The sequence below is a fragment of the Ostrea edulis genome, chromosome 4 (assembly GCF_947568905.1).
Source record: "Ostrea edulis chromosome 4, xbOstEdul1.1, whole genome shotgun sequence".
NCBI classification, from domain to species: domain Eukaryota; kingdom Metazoa; phylum Mollusca; class Bivalvia; order Ostreida; family Ostreidae; genus Ostrea; species Ostrea edulis.
In genome coordinates this window covers 22,172,479-22,196,391 of record NC_079167.1, presented here as the reverse complement: position 1 = coordinate 22,196,391, position 23,913 = coordinate 22,172,479, and the positions used below count along the sequence as shown (strand labels likewise).

Sequence of the window (23,913 nt, the reverse complement as noted above, 5' to 3'; positions counted from 1 at the left end):
GACGATGTGTACACTGTTAGTACTATTCATGTGAAGCTTAGGGCCAGAATGGTAAGCGCTCCCCCAACTTCCGGTGTAAAGAGAGTAACTGCAAAAATGTAGGCCACTGTAAATCATACATAGTTTCTTCAACCATATTTGCATTTTACCAGGAAAGTACGATGAAACTTTTCGCATTTCACCTTAGTGTACTATCCTAATACGCCGGTTTCGAGATACATCCGAGTTATTTCCCTTTGGAGAACTGTCGTATATAGTGAGGCTCGAAACAATTTGTTTACACGCGGGAGTGGGACTAATATTCGTCACTGCGTAACTGAATGTACTCTGTGAGTTTTTCATACACTGTTAGATCACCTGAATTCGATTGATACACAAACTAAGTAAGTTATAAGTACTTAGGGGGTAATTAGATACATATAATTCTTATCATATCACGTTATTTCGTTGGTCATAAGTACCATATCAAAGATAATACTTGCAAATATGACATTGTTTTTATGTTTCCACTTTAGTAAAATATTTCTTTCGATAGTATTTTGTATTTTCCACATTTACACATTAAAAGAGAAGCCGCTCTTAATACATTTCATCGTCTTCCTCGTTGACTGTAGGTCCACTCTGTCCCACTTACTCATTCAAAGTTACACTAAATGCACCTCCTACACAGAACAGTTCGTATCTCGAAACTGGCGTATTATTCGATTTGAAGTTAAGGTATATAATGTATAACGATCATATTTCATATCTAGTATATTGGTGGTATTCTTGTAATTATGGTATCATTTTGAAGGGTTTATCAAATAAAAATAATCCACCCTAGGAATTTTCAAACTTTTGCTTTTTGCTTGATTTACATTTGTATTTCACTAGGAATTTCTAAGGGAAGAGCATGTTTTATTTTTAAAAAGTTCAAATAAATTATATTTTCATACAAATCTCTTGGTGGAAAGTTACATACACTTTACAAAAGTATGAAATATTTTTAGAAAATTAAAAAATTTTCTATCAAGGGCTGATAACGTATCAAAAAAGTTTCAAGTGCTAAAAGGTCAGCTTCTAATCATTTACCAGTCATGTGAATTTGATCTACTTCATTTTTATCATTATTTAACGATAAACATTTATTTTGATTTAAATCATTCAAAATTGTTCATTATCCTTTCGATATACATTGGATACCTTAAAGTTTCTAAGATGATTGAGAAATTCAGACATTCATTACCCGGTACATTCACGGTTTTTGAAAATATACAATGTATAACATAACAGTTCTAAACGACCTAAATAAACAGCTAAATTTGCATGCATGGGCATGGTACATTAGGCCTACCGGTATATCAAACTTTAAGGCTTTAAAAAAAATTACAATCCATGAACTTTGATCATTGGTATTTTCTCCAGTCTGGCATTTCCTCAGTTAATCAAAAATATTTTATACACCATATTAATTGTTTCAATTGTTTTTGAACGTTTACTAAATCGACGCATCTGCAATCGCTGCACAAGCGGAAATTTTCCCTCTTGCTTTCTGTACTTTAAAGGAAAATAATGCCAACATAACATCATAATGACAAAAACACATCTCACAGGGACGGAAGCACATCTCATAGTGACGAAAGCACATCACACAATATTTGCTCATGATATAATGATACACTGTAAATGCAAATGACATAATGATAAATGCACATAACAAGATGTTAAAAGCACATTATATAATGAGAGAAGCACATGATATATTGAGAGGAACACGTGAAATAATGAGAGGAACGCGTGACAGAATGAGAGGAACACGTGACATAATGAGAGGAACACTTGACATAATGAGAGGAACATAACATAATGAGACGAGCACATGACAGAATGAGAGAAGCACATGACACAATGAGAGGAACACATGACACAATGAGAGGAACACGTGAGATAAAGAGAGAGAGAGCACATGACATAAAGAGAGGAGCACATGACACAATGAGAGGAACACGTGACATAAAGAGAGAGAGAGAGAGAGCACATGATATACTGAGAGGAACACTTGACATAAAGAGAGGAGCACATGACACAATGAGAGGAACACGTGACATAGAGAGAGAGAGAGAGAGAGAGAGAGAGAGAGAGAGAGAGAGAGAGAGAGAGAGAGAGAGAGAGAGCACATGATATACTGAGAGGAACACGTGACATAAAGAGAGGAACACGTGACATAATGAGGAACAAGTGACATAAGAAGTGGAATACATGACATAATGAGAGGAACACATGACAGACTGAGAAGAGCACATGGCATGTTGAGAGGAACACGTGACATAAAGAGAGGAACACGTGACATAATGAGAGGAACACGTGGCATAATGAGAGGAACACGTGACAGAATGAGAGGAACACATGACATAATGAGAGGAACACGTGACAGAATGAGAGGAACACGTGACATAATGAGAGGAACACGTGACAGAATGAGAGGAACACGTGACATAATGAGAGGAACATAACATAATGAGACGAACACATGACAGAATGAGAGAAACACATTGCACAATGAGAGGAACACATGACATAATGAGAGAAACACATGACAGACTGAGAAGAGCACATGGCATGTTGAGAGGAACACGTGACATAAAGAGAGGAACACGTGACATAATGAGAGGAACACGTGACATAATGAGAGGAACACGTGACAGAATGAGAGAAACACGTGACGTAACTAGAGGAACACGTGGCATAATGAGAGGAACACGTGACATAATGAGAGGAGCACATGACATAATGAGAGGAGCACATAACATAATGATCGATGTGTACACATCCCATCAGAAGGCAGATAAAACGTTCAATATAGAAACATATTATTAATTCTGGTGATATTAGGTCTCATTATCCGGTGACATTTCAGTACATTGGTTCCTTCTCGGCAGTACACTATCAAATGTGTCACCATTATTTTATCATTATGGTAACAAATGCGTCATGATTTGATACATTGACAAATACAATATTCGACATAATTGCCGTCAGCTGCATTCAAAATTCTATTCTAAAACAAAAACACCTTTCCCCGAGGACTTCTTTGTAAAGAATAGAAAAATATCAATAATAAACTACTGCTATTGTCGAGATAATTCTATATATTCCCGTGGAAGATGCCATTTATTCGGGAGATTAGGAAAATTGAATATTGGGCCATTATAGATTTCTAAAACCAGTCATGGGTTACTCCAGAGATAAATTATTAAAAGTTGACATATACTGATGAAAAAGGGAAACGGGTATTAATCTCTAAATGGTACAAACATCCGTACAGGAGGCAATCATCGGATACATGTCCTCAAAATTGTTGTGAATCTTTGAGAGATTCCGCTCTCGACTCGCAGTTTCTAAAAAATTAAGTTTATTTTTACACGCTTTTGTAGATTTCGTGTGTCACATCAATCACAGTAATATACATGTTGTCAGACAGTCATTAGTAATTCCCGCTTCACGTTGTCAGACAGTTATTAGTAATTCCAGCTTCAATCTTAATGGCGTTTTGTTACCAAGATCTATTTACAATTTTTATTTTTTCTCTACATGATTATAATTGAAATTTTCTTTGAAACGTGCAATTAATTTTAATCAAGACCTTAGTGATGGGCTGCTGCAAATTCCAGTTCCTTTAATTCCTCTCCAAACCATTATAACGTATGGTCCAATAGGACAATGAATATTTGTGCAAGGACGTGCATTTCTGGTCAGAGATAGAAGTTATTCAATTTCAGAGGATAAAGATGAAAAGAAAAATAGATGTATAAGATGCATCAATATGGCTAACCAGCTCTCAGTAATTCCTCTATTAAGAAAGTCGGAAATTGTCAGCAATCACAAATTTAATCAATCATTCATCATTGTGTTACAAGTACAACTAAGCAAAGCTCATTATTTTTACCAATTAGAAAATATTCAGTGAATAAAATCTTATATAGCAACCACTACATTCATAAGCCGCGTCAATCTAAGATGTTTAACATCCACAGTAACAGCTCCTTCATTACGGGCCTAGTCCCGTTAAAGTCACAGGTCTATTTCGGAGTCTTTCGGGGACGTCTTTAGAACGGAGGTTTTGTCATGACGTTGGCATAGGTCTAAATTTGTGGCATTTCAGCTACAGCTGATGACGTCAACTCTATACGAGTAAAAATTTCAAAAAATTCTCGAATGAAACAGCATATAATCAAACAAAATCAGAACTTGTAAAAATTAATTCATTTCAATATTTTTCTTGGATTCAAGATAATTAAGAATATATCCATATCGTGATCCCCGAAAAGTTCGCGTAGATTAAACGAGCAAGTTTACATAAAATACAGAAAAAACAATTCAGAGGAACTTTTAGGATTTTATTTCAGTACTCACAATTAAGATCACGCTAGTAGTGAAGATCTAATAAACGCTCTTTACACACAATGACACATATAAATGCAGCCTTTCACACAATGCACAAAGTGAAAACTGCATTTAATATTCATTCATTTCCAACAGGTGCTTTCTAGAAATGAAGTCATCAAGTACCAGTGTGTATGAGCATTATTTTTACATCTTCACTAAAAGTGAAATAAACAAACAACCAATCAATAAAAGTTAACCTTCGCAAAATAGTGTGAGTATTACGAGATGGTCATATACTACAGCACTTCTGGAATTTCATTGCTGATAAATTCATTATCAGAATGTGGTAGTAACGATGAAATGACTGTGGTGAGATTAAGGGGGTTGACTTCCGGTGAGAAACGCACGACCGGTTTACCCTGCTGGTTGATGACGAACTGCTCAAAGTTCCATCTGATATCGCTGACACGGAGTGGTTTGTAGAATAAATCGTCCTCAAACTCGTCCTGTGTCGGACCGCAGTACTTCTGTAAAAGGTAATAAAACAGAATAATGAATCCGTATCTCGTTATTAGATGTCAATTTTTATCGGCAAAAATTAATGTGGTACACTGGTTTTCATAATTTCATTTTTGGGTGTATACAACTTCACACTACGAAATCAGTAGTCGTGCACAGTTCTGACTATCTGATAGCTTGAACTTGCACTTTAAGGAGGAATAACACCTTGTCATAATGGCCGATTTCCTTTTGAAAAATGAATGAAAATATGAATATCAGCAGTGCTTGTACATTCTTAAAATCTAATTGCCTAGCTGGATAGCTCAGTAGATTAATTGCTGATTGTGTGTTCAGGTCTAGCAGGGGTTTTAATTTCCAAATAAGGTAAATTTGAAAGTTTTCAATTTTGAAATATTTGCACATATTCTCAACTTTCCATTCACATAAGATTTCCCTGGTGTGTTATTCCTCCTTAAATGTACTGTAAATATATATTCTTATCTTTTACTGAAAATCAGCTGATCCATTATCTTTCTCATGTATCTATCAATAGATAATCGCAATTCTTGATGAGATAAAAGAGACATATGATTATACTTGATATTTGTACGGAATTCCTCGCACTCAGAATGTAAAGGTTGATAAGACGACAAAGGGATAATGACAGACGAGAAAGCAGGATGTTCACATCTTCCATGTGTGCTCAGTAGATATACTTACATGTCTAATGGTCTAATAAAGTCTACAGAAAAACCGCACTAAGAACATCGAATCGATTAAAAATAAATGGTTTTGGAAAAAGAACATGGGAATGACTATCAGCAACAACAAAAATTTGAAGAAAAAAAATATATGATGAAAACAGAAACTAAATTAATGATTTTATAAGTAAAATGAATACAATTCATCGTATGAAATGTAATTTATTCCTCCGTATGAAATGTAATTATTCCCATGATTTCTCAATGTAGTCTAAAATAGTGAGGACAATATGTAGGGAGTAATGATATATTCCAAATTTTGAACATCATAGAAAATCCACAATTAAGTCCATTATCTTTTTAAAAGATTTTTTTCTTTGGACTTCTAAAAACCAAATGAAACCATATATATATATATATATATATATATATATATATATATATATATATATATATATATATATATATATCCAAATTGTGTTTTTAAAAAAAATCACAGTGTCCGGTATAAAATATTAAAAGAAATAGAATAAACAGTACACAACGTTAAAAATTTAACGCAAGCGCTTTCATTTTATAATCCTCAGGCGTTACATTTTAAAATAGTTTTGAAATGGTTTGACGTCATAAAGGCGTCCTAACATTTCACGTACATAACGACGTCATAAACGAATGAAGGGAAAAGGATTTTACGTTAAGCATATTATGACGTCATAGATAATAACAGTAAACATATTTTACAGTAAGCTATTGAGAGCCGGTTTTTAGACTGATTCTATGTAACTATCAAAATTCAGTGGCCACGGTATGTCACAGATTTTTATGAAACTTTGTGTGTAACAATATTATGATAGATATAAAACAAAAAGGACATGCAAAGGTTTGACTTAGCAACGGTTGCCATGGAAACCGATCCTCTAACAACAGCTGGACAAGATATGCACATGTATGTTATATTTTGAATAATCAAAAATTAAACGCTATTGTTTATAAAAACAACAATTGTAAAAATTATTTTGAGCTAGGTTCTAGCTTTTAGAAATTTTTTTGTATTTATTTAATCCTTGGAAACAATAGAAATAATTATTTTTATGATGTATAAGGGTTTGATATATGTAATTTTTAGAGAGGGATAAAATATATTTGCCCAGTCATTTGGTGTAAACTCACATGCTAGTAAAATATATTGAATCTTACTTTAAAAAAGTACAGAAACATATTTGTGGAGAAACCAAAGGTAAACACATAAACCAGTAGTTTCCTCTGGTGCACAAACCAAAATACACCAGAAAGAGTTATTGCCCTTTGTAACACTCTCTTGTATTGGAGATATGAACAGCCTTCATTTGTTTTCAGTATGGCAGGAGGTGGAAATTGAGTTTTTATTCAATTTGTTCTTCAGATGTTTATCAATATCAGATGATCTTTGTTCACTTAATTCACTACCACGATCTTTATCTTCAATTGTGCTAAAGGATTCCGGTTTATTTCATGGAATACAAATCCGTTTGATCTTTGCCATAGTCACCGGACTTTAACATCCAATCGTCTACGTATTCGTAGAAAAAGTAAATGTTGTGGAATTTAACGCTTTATTGCATCACATCCGACTAAAAAAATGACCAGGGAAACAGAAGGCTGACAGACATATTCATAGAAAATATGAAAAAGCCCTGCCTGTTGCCGTGTTGGAACTTGTATTGACGTAAGTATTCTATTTGATTTAGAATCCAAATTCTAAAGTAAAGGCTGAATAGAATGTATCAGAAAATTTGGCTTTTAGTAAACATATGAGAACCCCAATTTATTTTATACTGCCAGCCAGGCTAGTCAGCTATAGTGGTATACATGTAGACTGAACATTGCAAGTAGTCCTGTCATTTACTGCATGGGTGTACAATATAGAATACTAGTTAAGTATGTCCCCAACCTAACATTCACTCAGGGAGTTTCCTATCACATTTACACAGAGTTCAGGATCTGTAAAAATTGGGGAATACTTATGAAATCATGTTTCATGTGGAAATTTTCAAAAGGACTAGGCTTAATTTATGTAATACTAAGTGATGACCCCCCCCCCCTCTCTCTCTCTCTCTCTCTCTCTGACTGTCAAGTTTACAATAAAAACAAACATGTGAATGCCTGTGTGCATTCTAGATAAAGATTGTTAAAATCATATATATTGGTGAGCCAGGCTACTTTCAAATTTGTTTACCTGTGGTAACCCCCACTAATATGTGATAGTTCTAATCTACAGAAGAAATCACACAAATACTATTATGATTTAAAGTTTTCTCATATCTGTAATTATGAACTTTAGGACACTTGATTTGGAAAAATTAAATTATGAAAAATTGATGATTTTGAATTGGGTCCTGTAACTGGGCCCTCAAATTTTAATACATGTAGGTCCTGTCAACTGAAGTAAATCAAAAAATATTAAATGTAAATTGTAAATATTCAAATACTTTTGAATTCTTACTTTTTCATCCAATAATCACATATTTTGGCCAAAGTACATGACCACTATTTTATGTAATTAATGTGTGCTTTTCTGTGTTTCAGCTGTATGAGCATCATACTGTGCAGATCACCTAAAGATGGAGTTGACCAAGTTGCTGACTTTGAGGAGGTAAATATTCAGCATTAATACATACACATTGAATACATAATTTGAAATTCAAATTTGAATCCCAGTATTATAAATCCTAAAACAAATTAATAGATGTGGGGAATGTGGTACATTGGGTTTAGTTTCTTGGTTATAGAGCCTGCATGGAAACTGAATTCTCTAGAATAATCACAGGAGACCATCCATTTTTTATGCGACATGATGACTTGAAACGTTTTCATCACAACTTCCTAAAAAAAAATTTATTACTTCACTTAATTAGCATACTCAAAAAGACTAGTTGTTTTGTTGTCACTGACGCATATATATATGTACACATGTGTATGAGTTCAGTATCAATTGTAAAAATGATTAATTCTAATTAGGTCAATGTTGAGAATCACTCAAGTGACCTACATGTTGCTATTTGTGTGCGTCAGTCATCATAAGACGTTAACTGAACATTAATATTTTTTCTTGATAACCACCCTTCCAATTCTTTTCAAATTTCTTTTAAGCATCTTTGGGACAAGGGGAATTAACATAGATTGTAAATCTAAGGACTCTGGATTGATGGTACTTTTAAAAATGCTCTATACCAAAATTGAGAATTTTGTTTTAGAACCAGGGTTTGATTTCTTCAATTTTATGGAGAAAACTTTTTCAGATATATACTTCGTTAAATTGTAGAGTTGGGGGGGGGGGTATAAGTGTATTTGACATTTATTTGTGTCCAAATTATGTAATTAATACTGAGGATTTCAGTAGTAGTCTGTTTTTAAAACAACAGACACCTAGATTAAGAGCACAATGAAAGCATACATGTGGGGGGAGGGGGGGGGGGGGGTTGACTTCATAACAATGCCTGAAAATTCTTAACAATTAAATTTTAACAAAAATTTTACACTAGAGATGCCAATTCAAGATAATTAACATGCTTTGTTTATTGGCATCTGGTGTACATTTAGCAACAAGTAGTGTTGTTCATTGTGAAACGATAAATTGATAATGTACATGTATGCGTTGGTTGTACATGTGTTTTAGGCATATCTTATTGCATGTTTTGTTATGTTTGGTTGTTGAAAATATTGATAGAAATTAATAATGAAGAATTGCTGATATACTAAGGACATCATGATTCTGATCTAAAGAAATTGAGGACTAGTTAATATTTACATACTTTGTTACATCATGACCATACATTGCTTGCAAGAAAAACACACATGGGCCACATACATGTAATCAGTGACTAAGACATTTTGTTCAGTTATACTGTTTTCAAGCCATTACACTTAATTCTTAGAAAAATTCCTTAACTGGCAATTGATTGCAATCAGAAATTGCAAATTTTCTATTTATTCCTTACTTGACACCATCGAATGACAGTAATGTGATGCGCGCTCCCCGTAATCAGGGGGAAATAACTCGTATAGCATTGTGAAAAATGTAGCTCATTGATTATATTCATATACGTTTGAAATATTTTATGGTTATACAAGATTTTTTACAATAACTATTGAAAAAGACTCGAACACAATTTATGTTCATGTTATGCATAAATCTTATTAAATCATTGACTCCGCAAAATATTATGACATCACAGGAGGGTGGAACTACCTTAAATAAAGCTGAATGCTTATGAAGGAAAAACAGAAAGGGGTACCAAAATTGCGAATTTCGAAAACACAGGGTTGTGAATGTGGGTCCAAAAGAGTCATATAGTGTATAACATGGATTTTGTAGCCCTTAGAGCTATAGTGATACTTTGAATTTTTTTAAATTTGATTAATACTCAGGTAACCAATAAGGTTTGTGGACATCTTGTTAATTTATGAGTATTAACACTATTAATAGCTCTTCAATACAGCATAAACACATGTATATAAACTGTATCAAAACATAACATCCTTTAGGCCAATTCAACTTAATTAGTAAGATTATCATCCTGGGTCACCAAAAAGTATGGGGCAGACTGTGGGAAGATTTTATTTTTTAATTTTTATTTTCTGAGAAATATATTGATGACAAACAAGTTTTTGTCAACAGAAGTGCATAATTTAATGCCAGATATATAAATCTATGTTATTTCACAGATGATTTTTGAGGGGCGGGTGGGCGAGCATGATAATCTATCAACTAAGTAATTAATTAAGTGGTAAAATTACTATTCTAGCATCATGAATGATCTTGTACATGTAAATTTAGTTTAATCAAATTGAATTAGGTGTGTACTGTATGAAAATGTGAAAAATAAGATGAACTTTTCAATATTTGTTCAACACATTTTTTAGAACTTGAAGAGCAGAAGATGCACTCCATGACTCTTATGTGATATAGAAGACAAAGAAGAGCTCTTGAGAATGGAAAAAAAACTGCGAGTTTTACAGTCAATGAACACACCTCACGACACAAGTCCATCCTGATTCAGTAAACTGTTCTTCTAAGGAAACACCATGACTTAGTTAAGATCAAGTTTTGGTGTCAGAAGACTAATGTAACTAAAACATTGCAAAATTAACCTGCAAGTGTCTTATGTGAGCCTACTGAATAAGGATTCATTACTGAACAGTTGAAGGAAAATCACTATTATAATGATTTTTTAAAAAAGATGATTGTGTTGTTTGGATAACATTGTGATCCATGTTTGTTGAATAAACAACTTTGCAAAAATGAGTTGTTCTGTGTTAATATTATAAATTTACTAATTACTGGTATGTCAACATAGATTACAGTAACACTGAACAAACTTCAATAAATTTTAAAGTTTCATGCAGTTTCTGCAGTAGAAAATGACACCTATTGATTTTCTGGTCCAAAGGTCACCAGGTGCAATACAATACTCTGTACAATTGATGTCTGACCAGTTTCTTCAGAACCCTTTGATTGATAGTGATATTTCATACAGGGGTTGGTCACTGGTAGTATATGACCCCCATTGATTTTCAGGTCAAAAGATTAAAAATGGCAGGGGCCTCCGTGGCCGAGTGGTTGGAACATAGCGTTCAAAATGACACGGCCTCAGTCGGCGCGTGTTCGAATCCCACTTGCGCTGGTATTAAGTGAGAAAGTTTCCCAATTTACTTTCGGAAGGTCGGTGGTCTCTTCCCAGGTACATTGTATCTGGGTTCTCACTTTCACCAATAAACACTGGGCACCATCAGAAAACTGAAAAATTGTTGAGTGTGGCAGAAAATATCAATAAATCAATCAATTAAAAATGACTAGGTGCAATGTAGCTAGTACTCTATGCAATGGTGTCCCCCCAATATCTTGGGCCTGTTGTTCAATTATGATATTTCATATGTTGGTTGGTTATGAATAGTAGATGACCTTAATGATTTCCAGGTCAAAGGTCAACAAATACAAGGCAGTACAATGAACAATTTATTGGTATCTACCCAATATCTTGAGAAGACTTTTTATAGTTATTGATAATAGTTTACATGACAATACAGTACATGTAATATAGCTCGTTTATGGAAATGATTGCAAAATCTACTTGGTGTTTGGGGAGGGGGGGGGGGAGGGGGGTCCTACTGGATTACAGTTTATGTTTACATGTTTTTTTTTAATCACTCCAACTAATTTTTATTAATATGTTAAACTTCTCCATGTTTATTTTTGAAATATCAATTGCTCATATTGTTCATTTTAACTGAAAATGGTGTAGGTTGTATTATTTGTCATTAGTATGAATTTTTGGCAAAATGCCCAAATCTACAGATTTCGCACTACAATAGATCAATTGTATTACATTTCACCATTAATCTTTTTATATAAATTAGGAGTCTTTGATATGGACACCCTTTGATGACAGTTGATTATGCTGTATGTATTTTCCAAATTATCTAAATTCATCAACGAAATCCAACAAAAAATCCCGTTTTGGCAAAATGCCCAAATCTACAGTTTTCGTGCTACAATAGATCTATTGCACTACGTTTCACCATTAATCTTTTTATATACATTAAGAGTCTTTGATATGGACATCCTTTGATGACAGTTGATTATGCTGTATGTATTTTCCAAATTATCTAAATTCATCAATGAAATCCAACAAAAAATCCCGTTTTGGCAAAATGCCCAAATCTACAGTTTTCTTGCTACAATAGATCTATTGCACTACGTTTCACCATTAATCTTTTTTTATATATTAAGAGTCTTTGATATGGACATCCTTTGATGACAGTTGATTATACTGTATGTATTTTCCAAATTATCTAAATTCATCAACGAAATCCAACAAAAAATCCCGTTTTGGCAAAATGCCCAAATCTACAGTTTTCGTGCTACAATAGATCTATTGCACTACGTTTCACCATTAATCTTTTTATATACATTAAGAGTCTTTGATATGGACATCCTTTGATGACAGTTGATTATGCTGTATGTATTTTCCAAATTATCTAAATTCATCAATGAAATCCAACAAAAAATCCCGTTTTGGCAAAATGCCCAAATCTACAGTTTTCTTGCTACAATAGATCTATTGCACTACGTTTCACCATTAATCTTTTTATATATATTAAGAGTCTTTGATATGGACATCCTTTGATGACAGTTGATTATACTGTATGTATTTTCCAAATTATCTAAATTCATCAACGAAATCCAACAAAGAATCCCGTTTTGGCAAAATGCCCAAATCTACAGTTTTCATGCTACTACAGATCAATTGCACTACGTTTCACCATTAATCTTTTTATATATATTAAGAGTCTTTGATATGGACATCCTTTGATGGCAGTTGATTATGCTGTATGTATTTTCCAAATTATCTAAATTCATCAATGAAATCCAACAAAAAATCACTTTTTGGCAAAGTGCCAAATTATAATACATTGGTACAGCGGTCAGTAACACATTCTTTACCATAGGTGGATATAGATATCATAAATAAGGAGGGAATTTTATGGGGAATCGAGATTTATGGAGAAAATTAGTTGTCTTTTTCAATTTTTTATATACCACAAGGACAAAACATGGGCAAAACGGGCTGAATTTTGCAGTTCAATTAGCCCTCATAGACTGCTGTCGGTTTCCATGGCAACGGATGGTAGAAATTCGGTGGTGGGGTTGAAATTATGTAAGATGGTGCAAGTAAAGTTAATACTGTGAAAATCAAAGAAATCTGTGACATTGAGTGGCCAGACCCTATCTGATTTCTTTGATTTTTACATAGAATTGATCTTAAAGTCTTAATAAAGTGTCTTTCTTTTTCTCGTCGGGAAATAGTATTTTCTGTATACAGTTTATAAAACGGAAATACACTGAATTGTCCGTGGCCACACACATCTATATGTTCACTAACTTTAATTTTTCTGTATTCGGGTGCTGAAATGTGTTGTTTATGAACTCGTATACGAGTTCGCAGAGTAGTTCCAGTTTCACCGATATAATGTTTTCCACAGCCAGCACATGTTATAACATAAATTAAATTTTTGGTGGAGCACGTCATATCTGAATTTACCGTAAATTCCTTGTTGTTAAATTCATTCGTTTATGACGTCGTTATGTACGTGAAATGTTAGGACGCCTTTATGACGTCAAACCATTTCAAAACTATTTTAAAATGTAACGCCTGAGGATTATAAAATGAAAGCGCTTGCGTTAAATTTTTAACTTTGTGTACTGTTTATTCTATTTCTTTTAATATATATATATATATATATATATATATATATATATATATATATATATATATATATATACAAAGCACTAAAATGACCAACGACACGAACAACGAGATTGTCAAATTTTCGGGACGACCCGTCCCTTCTTCTGGACAAACGAAAAGAATTACATAATGTGGTCAATATCAACAGAGCATAATAACAAAAACTACATATAAATACATCTAGCACTACAACTACACTAATCTACAAACGTATTTACAACGCAGACCACATGTTTTTGGTCTTTAGGCTTGCCAATCAATGTTAAAAGTGGAGCGAATTAGGACATGCCTTATTCGTCCAAAGAGCTGATCCAAAAAAAAATAAAAATATATATATATATATATATATATATATATATATATATATATATATATACATATATATATCAACCCATGCATCCATTTTTGTTATCGAGTGTCCTTAAAGTGGGCATTAGATGTGTTTCTGTGGTGTCTTCCTGTTGTTCCTCTTTCTTTTAACCTTTTGGCACTACAAGTGCATGCTTTACGGTCCCGTAACATATTTGGTAGACCATGTTTACTTGCCTTTCGAGATGTAAAGAGGTGATGTTTATTTGCCTTTTGAGATGTAAAGAGGGAATGTTTACTTGCCTTTCGAGATGTAAGGAGGGGATGTTTGTTTACTTGCCTTTAGATATGTAAACAGGGGATGTTCATTCTCTCCATTGACCTCCAGTTTGGCAAACATTTGGAAGTTTGGAACGTATCCGTTTCCAGGTCTGACATACTTGATGGTGTTCAAAATTTCAGTGGCTGTGTCTCCCGGTTCTTGCTGTAATGATACGGTAAACTTCTGTGTATTTACATTTCCAATGTTGTTTGCTTTTGATATCTCTACAATTTGTAATGATAGCTATCTCCTCATGAATGCGTTGTAGTAGTAAGTAGTGTAATGTGTGTATGAATACTAATAAATGTAGTACGTCTATTTTTCTGCTGGGAATTACGACAGAAATGAAAGTAAAATGTAATTACAAGACATTAACTTCAGTTTTAAAATACATGAGGGTATGAACTGCAACACTTCACGCATGCATACTGTTCATAAAGTGCGTCAGCGCTCACGTGCTTCATGAAGTAGGCCGGCGTGAAGCGTCGCAGTTCATACCTTCATGTATCATCAAAAATGAAATCTATTTCTTACATGCATATCCAGTGATGCCCAACTATCTATTTTGTATTGCTCATAGGAGTTATGAGATTGATCACTGTTCCTTATCTTCACCTTTCAATATATGGGGGAATCTACATATATTCAAAATATAAAGCGATAAAAACTAACTCACCAAGTTAAACTGATCGCAAGGAAAACCCAAGACTTCGAACTGTTTCCCGGAAAATTTCTGTTTTAGTGCATTGTACCCCAGGTAGTGCATGGGAGTTAAACCTCAGAAAGACGCCAGGTTTGTGATGACTAAAACTTTGCCGCGATACTCCGACAAAGTGATGTTCCTCGTTTGATAGATGTCGGGAGCCGTGAAATCATAGACGGAACTGCGAGAGGAGACAGGCTGCTGACATTCCACTATGGTTCCAAGAGCTTGGCAGACGACACCTAAAAACGCCATTACGGCGAGGGAGCGTTGAGCTCCCGCCATCTTTAGCCTCTGTAAAGAAACTGACCTTATCACAACGGATTAAACTTGTTTGTGACTTTGCCCTCGATATCATATGAGACACAAATGTATTGTCACGCGATTGTTTTATTGTAGCGTGACTGTACCTTAAAATTCACACCTTATCGCCCAATGTGTTGATAAAATGTTAAAGAAACCATACTTCAATATTGGCAATGGACATTATGGTATTATCGACACTTGCTACAAACAAACTTTTCTATAAAAAATTTTTGGATGAAAATGAAAACTATATTTGTATTTTCATAATTAAAATGAATACAATTTACCGTATGAAATGAAATTTATTCCAATGATTTCTCAATTAAGTCCGAAACAGTGTGTAAAATTTGTATAGAGTTACAGTGTATATAGGGAGGGATGATATATTTCAACTTTTGAACATCATAGGTAATTTACTTGTCCCTTATTTCTTAGGAATTTTATATTTGTACTTAAATTACAACCAAACTGAAGCCCCAAAATGCATCCAATATTTTTTGTTGGCATCAAGTATCCCTACATGGCTGTTTATAAACATGGGATGCTTCTTTGTTGACCATAGCTTTGTCGACGATACAATTTTGAAACGTCCTCAAAGGAAAGTCACGCTGAGTTAATAGCACAGATTGCGTCTCACAATCGACATCTCACTAGCAGAGAGCGGGGTATTGTGGTTGAATCAATCATATGAGAGTCATGTGTATATTTGTATGACGAGGTTCACACTCGAATATCAGTTACTTTAAAAGTGTAATTTTGATTTCGTCGTTGAAGGAGAATTATGGAAATAGAAATAAACTTTGGGGGTCACAGTGCTTTTTATCGAGCTCTAGTGTGTTAAGTTTCACCTTTTTTGTACTTAAAATTTACTTATTCGCATTTATTCGCATAAACTTCTGTAAGATGTTGTCAACACAGCATAAGCAATGCAAATCAATTATTTATCAAATTGATTCATACCTATGTCTTCTTTTTTGAAACAACAGTATTTTATTGATGTACAGCTGTACATATAAAAAAAAAAATACATACATAAATAGGATTTGGCAGCAGGCACAATGCCTATATAAGCCCTCGGTCTAACTGTCTTTTAACAATATATATCTTTAAAAAAAATTAATACTAGTAGATTGAAAATAAGTAATATGACCATTTTGCACTTAAGTTATGAGAAATAATTAATCATATAAAAATTAGGTGTTAATCTGAAAATATTGGCAGTTTTACAACTTGAACACAATGCCATGCCTCAAAATTCAAGAAGGAACAGTAAAAGTAGGGGTTATAAGTAAAGTTTTTGAATCAATGACCAAATAAAAGATTTTCTTGCAAAATTCCGGGTTGATTAATCTAGATATTTTCAAAGTATCGGTGTTCTATGTGAAAAAAATTATAGCAATGAATTACTGCATTTGAATTAGTTTCAAGTTTCCTATTTGTATTATGAATTACAAGATTGATATACATGTATAGCAGGATAAATATTCATAACATTAGATGAAATAGGAATGGTAAAATTATTTAGAATTAAAGCTTTTTGATTTAAAAAATTCCTTCCACTACAAAATATAGTCCATTCCAAACCCTTTCTAAATTTTAAATTGACATTAAAAAATCAGTTGAATAGGGTTCATAAAAATTAATATTATTAGGGACAATAAACAAGGCATAAACAATCAATCAATCAATAAGAACTGAACAAGTACCTATACAGTTGGAGCTTCTGTGGTTGAATAACGTTTTTCAGATCAAATGCTTTACAAAAATTCGGAATATTCTTGATGATCATATCCGACAAAACACTATTATGGAGTGTAAATCTAATGGGCAGGACATGTGAACAGCGTCAACCACCATTAAAATGAAATACGATCATGAAATGAACTCTTGACGAACGGAGAATGTGAAAGATCGCTTTGAAATACAGAAACTGTTAAACCGAGAGGTAACATTTTAGTTTCTTGGTGTTGTTCATCCACTTCTCAATGGAACGCCGAGAAATAGTACAAAATGTATATTGTAGATCACTGCATATGGGGTTGTAACGTTGGTCGTTTGGGTGCAGACATACCCACGAAATCCTTCACGAACAGAACACGTGAACAACCACAAATATCACCTCGAACTGATCGATGCCTTTTGCACTTTGTTAGAGTGCTTATAATTGGTCCAAATCTTATCTTTAAACTGTTTCATTGTTCTTTAAATGGAAAGGGAAACAATTTGATAAGAATCTACAAGTATTGGCGTAAAAGAAGGCGAAATATTTGTACCATTATTTTTCATTTTTATCGTTAATGACAACTTAGAATTTTTTCAATATTTAACAGCAAATATGTATGTGGACGACACAGCGCAGGGTGAAGCTTCATGCTGATCTTTTGAACTCTGTTAAATGGATAGAAAATAAATCATGTCATGAATCCTGAAATAGATTGATTGATTTTATATTGTTTAACGTTCCTCTCGAGAATTTTTCACTCATACGGAGACGTCACCATTGCCGGTGAAGGGCTGTAAGATTTAGGCCCATGCTCGGCGCTTACGTCCCTTGAGCATGGAGGGATCTTTATTGTGCCACACCTGCTGTGATATGGGACCTCGGTTTTTGCGGTCTCATCCGAAGAATCGCCCCATTTAGTCGCCTCTTACGACAAGCAAGGGGGTACTGAGGACTTATTCTAACCAAGATCCCAACAGGAATCCTGACATAGAAAACCCATTAAAACTTAACAAATCCTCAGAAAACTGGAAAATCTGGATCTTTCAATGACATTATAATTCTTTGTGTTGCAACAACTGGAACGTGTCACTCCTCCTCCCCCCTCCCCCCCCCCCCTCCCCACCCCCAGCAAAATTAATCATCATTCTAACATCCAAGAGTATGACAAATAAAGAAACACACAATTTTACAAACATCAACAGAAAAAAATGAAATAAAAGATAAATAATAAGCACGCTGTGTTAAACTATTATGAAAACAACGTGAATATCTCTTCCAACAGCACTACTACAATTTCATCGCTTCATTATTAACGAGCACTACTAGAATTTCATCGCTTCATTATTAACGATGAAATGATCTTGCTGAGATTTAGACGTTTGACTTCCGGTGTGAAGTGAATGGCTGATTTTACCGTGTTGTTCAACTGATGTCGGTGACGATGAGTGTATCTTTTTCTCTGTTGGACCGCAAACTTCTGTAAAATTCTATAAGCCAGTCAAAATTTTATCGATTCTGCTTCTCGTTTATAGATGTCAACATTTAAGCAGGCTTGATGTAAATCATACACTAATGGATGGAATGTACCTTTATTGAATAAAGTCTTTCTGAGAATTGTACCCGTTCCTTCTGAGTGTAGTTGAAGTCGTTCTCGTGAGTGGACAATGAATGTTGATGTACAGGATGTACATGAACGCGCAATAATGAAATTAATTTGACCCAAGATTACATATAAACAAGAAATAATACGCAATTTCGAGTTGCCCAATAGTTCTTTCCCTTTGTAGAACTCTGACGCACAGTGAGACGCAAAACATACTTTCGTCCATACGCGGTGGTTACAAATGCTGATCGCTGCCTTCACTTATTGCCTAAATGATGATTATCAGACATCATGCAACCACCAAACTGCTGGGGCACACAATTTTAGTAAGTTTATGATTATTTGATAATAAAACACCTTAAACAAAAATCGATAATCACCATCTTTCTTTGATTAAAGTATCAATCGTGTAGAAGAAGAAATGAAAAATAAATTAATATATAATTTAATGGCCTAATTCAACCAAATATTCTTCTTCCTATGGTCAGTTTAATGTATACCAACGGCTGATATGAACAAAATGTGTGCTTTCAGGACTATTGTTGTTATTTACATAGCTAGTCTATAATATATGTATACATCTTGTACCCACCCAAGCATTCAACAGACTACTTAACGTACCAACATCACAGAAGAGCTGATATCTCGGAATTTGCGTATTCGGAGACCTTCCAAGTGGAAAATGCACAAAATTACTTGTACTTGAAATATGAAGGGTGGCAATAGTGGAAAATACACGAAATTACTTGCACATGAACTATGAGGGGTAGTTGATCGATTGATTGTATCTTGTTTAACGTCCCAACTCGAGAATTTTTCACTCATATGGAAACGTCACCAAAACCGCTGAAGGCCATTGAGCTGTGAGGGTTAATTAGCGTGCCACACCTACTATGACACGGGGCATCCGTTTTTAAGGTCATTTCTGAGAACCCATGACATTCACACCTGATGCCGAGCGTTTGGCGATTGAACTGTCATTGCCTGTTTTAACGACTTAGGTCTGTCGCGGCCGGGATTCGAACCCCAACCTTCCGCATGCGGGACGAACGCTCTACCTCTAGACCACCGCGGCTATGAAGGGTGGAGTTGGTGGAGTGATTGCTGGTGTCTTTTTCACTTGAATGTTTCTACTGGTTGAGGTCGCGGTTGAGGGCTCGTTGAGATTCGCGTGTCGTGGTAGGCTTTGGCAAGATTAAGATTGTTCGACACAACGACCTTGAGCACCTGGTATGCATGGGTCAAAATTGGTGATATTTCATCTAAAGCTGGTGACGTTTCTATGATGGTTAAAAATTCTCAGATGAGATGTAAATCAACATTCAAACAAACAAACGATATTTCATATCTTTATATATACATTGTTTGTCCGTGTGTTGATTTCACAGTCTGTGATCCGAACTTCCGGTCCACCACACATGTTTATCTGAAATTGATGACGTCACAATACTTCCACTCGTACAATATATATTTTATTAATCTGTTGTCTTTCCTCACACTGCATTATGCCCCCTTCTGATAACTTTAAGTACGAATAGATGGTTTGTTGTCTTTCTCAGTAATGTTGTTTAACAGCTGCTGGTATTTAAATACATCTGGTCATTAAAGCTGTACACGAACTTTGTTAAACACAACTCTGATTCCACGCACAAGTACTCTGAAGTTGAAATAAAAAATATGTCAGAGTTCTTCATTGACAATATCTTCGTGGTCTTTGGTCAGGTTTTCCAACAGTCTGTTGGAATTCCCATGGGCACGATTTGTGCTCCTTTGTTAGCTGACTTGTATTTATATTCATATGAAGCAGAATTTATTCAAAAACGTCAACGTGAGAAGAAAAAGGTTTTGCTGTGGCCTTCAATTCGACATTTAGATATATCGACGACATTTTTTCTATTAACAATAATTAATTTCATTCATATGTCGATTCGATATATCCCAGTGAGCTCGAAATAAAAGACACCACAACGTCGTCTACTTCTGCTTCATACTTAGATATTTTATTGAAAGTAGACATTAACGGCAAACTGACAACTCAACTGTATGACAAACGGGATGATTTCAACTTCTCCATCGTCAACTTATTTATGTAACAATATTCCATTATCACCTGCATATGGTGTTTATATCTCTCTCTCGAATGATTCGATACGCAAGAGCTTGTTCTGTGTATGGTCAGTTTTTAAATCGAGGCAAGCTACTGACAAACAAGTTGATTGTACAGGGGTTTCAACAGTCTCGATTAAAGTCAGCATTTCGCAAATTCTATGGTCGTTATAACGATCTAGTTTGCCAATACAGCCTATCAACGTCTAATGCTGTCATACCGATTGTTAGACCGTTCTTGGCACACTGATTTTGACTACGGATAACTCCGTTTACCTGAATAGGATATAGGGCTCGGGGCGGTAGTGACCGGTCGACAGGGGATGCTTACTCCTCCTAGGCACCTGACCCCCACCTCTGGTGTGTCTAGGGGTCCGTGTTTGCCCTACTATCTATTTTGTATTGCTTATAGGAGTTATGAGATTGATCACTATTCGTTATCTTCACCTTTCATTATTCACAAGCTGTGCGAAATACACGGTTACAAAATAATGACAATGCTTATGATATTACAAATCCCTAGAAGAATATAAATTTCCTGTCTATTGCAAAGAAAGATGATTATTTAGTTTTAAATTGTTTTTAAATGTGCTAAGAAAATTAGATTACTTTTATTTCGTGAGTCCTTGTTTGCGCATGGATATAATGATATATATTTTTCACGAGACAAATTGCGAATCATTATTTATTGCTTATGTCCACCATGTGTAAGAGTTTATTCGAGAGAACTAATTTTTGGTGAATGGCTAGTCTAGCTCGCAAAATTACACTTAAATAATGATATTGCGAATACAATGTGATTTAGAGTATCATAATGTAGTCTTCATTGCGTTTGACGCACTGTAATAATGGAATATGGATAGATACAACACATCTTATTTACATTATATAAATGAAGACAAGAAATGTGTAAAAATGATATTATGTAAAAAAAAAAAAAAAAAAAAAAAAAAAAAAAAAAAAAAAGTTTGATCTTCTTAATACTGCTATGAATAACTAAGTTTGCCTCTGGTTCGGATATTAGCGCGAAGGTGTCATTGGTGTGGGAGGAAACCGGAGTACCCGGAGGAAACTTGCATGTCTGAATGGGCGACCACAATACCCTATTACAAACAACTACTCTCGATTTCCGAGGATCTTACTCAGCTTCCAGCAAGTGCGTTAAACACCGGTAAAGTATGGCTTTGAAAATCTCCACCAACATTTTCCTGGAAGAGTGGAATATGGATCTGTTCCGTTAATGACGAGTTCAATTTTTTTAAAGAAAATAAAAATGCAATTTAAATAGAAAGTAATCTGAAAATTAAAAACCCTGCTAGACCTGAACGCACGATCTACAGATTAGCACTCGACAGGTTCACGTACTGAGCTACCCAGCTAGGAAATCTATAGATCAGCACTCGACAGGTTCACGTACTGAGCTACCCAGCTAGGAAATCTACAGATTAGCACTCGACAGGTTCACGTACTGAGCTACCCAGCTAGGAAATCTACAGATCAGCACTCGACAGGTTCACGTACTGAGCTACCCAGCTAGGCGATTTGACTTAAAGGATTGATAGGTAAATAGGTAACCCTAAGCCATAAATAGGTATTGCTGGTTTATATACATGTATTTTCATCTAAGTTTCCAAAGGAAGTCGGCCATTATGACGATGTATATACCTCCTTAAATGATGCACAGTACAGACCAAATGTCTGGATTGTGTTTTCTTTCCTAGTTTTGTTTTTATTTTTTTTATTTTAAGGTAGGCTTTTTTACGTATTGTAATTCAATGACTTTGCACGATATCAAATTGAGATAAGGTTTGTTGTAGGTCCTTCTTGTTAGGGTAAAGGCACATTTAAAGTAGAACGTAGGAAACAAAAGCAAGGGTGTGAAGGTGGCAACGAAAGAAGGGGAAGAGGAAATGCATAATTATTATGTATGTAAATTTTCAAATTAGAAAAGTCGAACCGCACCAAAAAAAAAAGCACGTGGACTGCTGAATTGTTGATCAGGGTTCGAGTCCAGCAGGAGGTTTTAAATTTTTTCAGATTGCTTCCTACTAAAACTGCATTGTTTGGCTAAATAAAGAAAATTTTGAAAATTTTCAATTGCAAAATATTGTACACATCCTCCACTTTTCATTCATATCGAATTTCTCAGGTGCAGCATTCCTCCTTAATAAAGCCCAAAGAAATAGATGTTCTGTTTTGCAACATTACCCAAGCAATTATGGAGTGTGAAAACCTTATAGATATGTCTGGAAAAATCCCTTATCTGTATTAATTGTACCCACAAATCAAAAGAATGACACTATAATCAACAAAGCTTGCTGCTTTCAAGAGACGGTTTAATAGCTTCCTCGACGTATTCCTACACTCATCAGAAATTCCAAAGAGTCTATGTTTTCAAGACTTCAGGCTACATTGCGATGTTGATGAAAGTACTTAACAGGTGAATAAACTCAGAAAACTAATCAATTAAGCACAGGTATACTTAAGAGAGCATTATTGCATGCTTTAAAAAATACATTGCAAATTATTATCAATTCAAGAGAAAATATAGAAGCTGGAAGGTGTCAGGGTAGAGAATTGATACAGTGTAGTATATATTGACATTTCCAACAGTCCTTTCAAGCTCCAATGTGTTTATTTCCCCTACAACTCACAACTGGATGTAAATTTCTCATGTCATGCATAATGAAAGGTCAGCGGGCGTATTCTTTGAATACTTCGTATACTTTGAAAATTAACATGAAATGCCATGTGTACGTCAATTTCTGTTTGGAGGAGTTTTTGACGTGTTGATTTTTATTTCAAATATAATAAAAGGAATCAGTGTTTAATTTGTTGGATGTGTGATGTGATTACCTACGATAGAAAACGTGATAATTCATATTTATCCCATTTTCCATTGTAGTTAATTACCTCACATACCCCACAAACTAACCAGCGATTCCTTAATCAACTCGCGGTTGCCACTTAATCTCTAAGGCAGCCA

The 23,913-nt window shown here is 34.5% G+C and overlaps 1 protein-coding gene and 1 long non-coding RNA gene across 2 annotated transcripts; one reads left to right on the top strand and one right to left on the bottom strand.

Moving 5' to 3' along the window:
• Positions 1-4,361: 4,361 nt before the first annotated feature.
• LOC125672237 (glutathione peroxidase-like) lies at positions 4,362-15,694 on the bottom strand. The gene is made up of 3 exons (XM_048908409.2): positions 15,163-15,694; positions 14,505-14,648; positions 4,362-4,892 (listed from the first exon to the last, which is right to left on the bottom strand). Exons 1-3 carry the CDS (start codon positions 15,472-15,474, stop codon positions 4,662-4,664), a joined length of 687 nt encoding a protein of 228 aa, XP_048764366.1. The 5' UTR covers positions 15,475-15,694; the 3' UTR covers positions 4,362-4,661.
• On the top strand, positions 6,344-10,849 carry LOC130054039 (uncharacterized). Its single transcript, XR_008802301.1, has 3 exons — positions 6,344-7,272; positions 8,133-8,199; positions 10,470-10,849. It is a non-coding gene; the product is annotated as an uncharacterized LOC130054039 (long non-coding RNA).
• Positions 15,695-23,913: the final 8,219 nt, after the last annotated feature.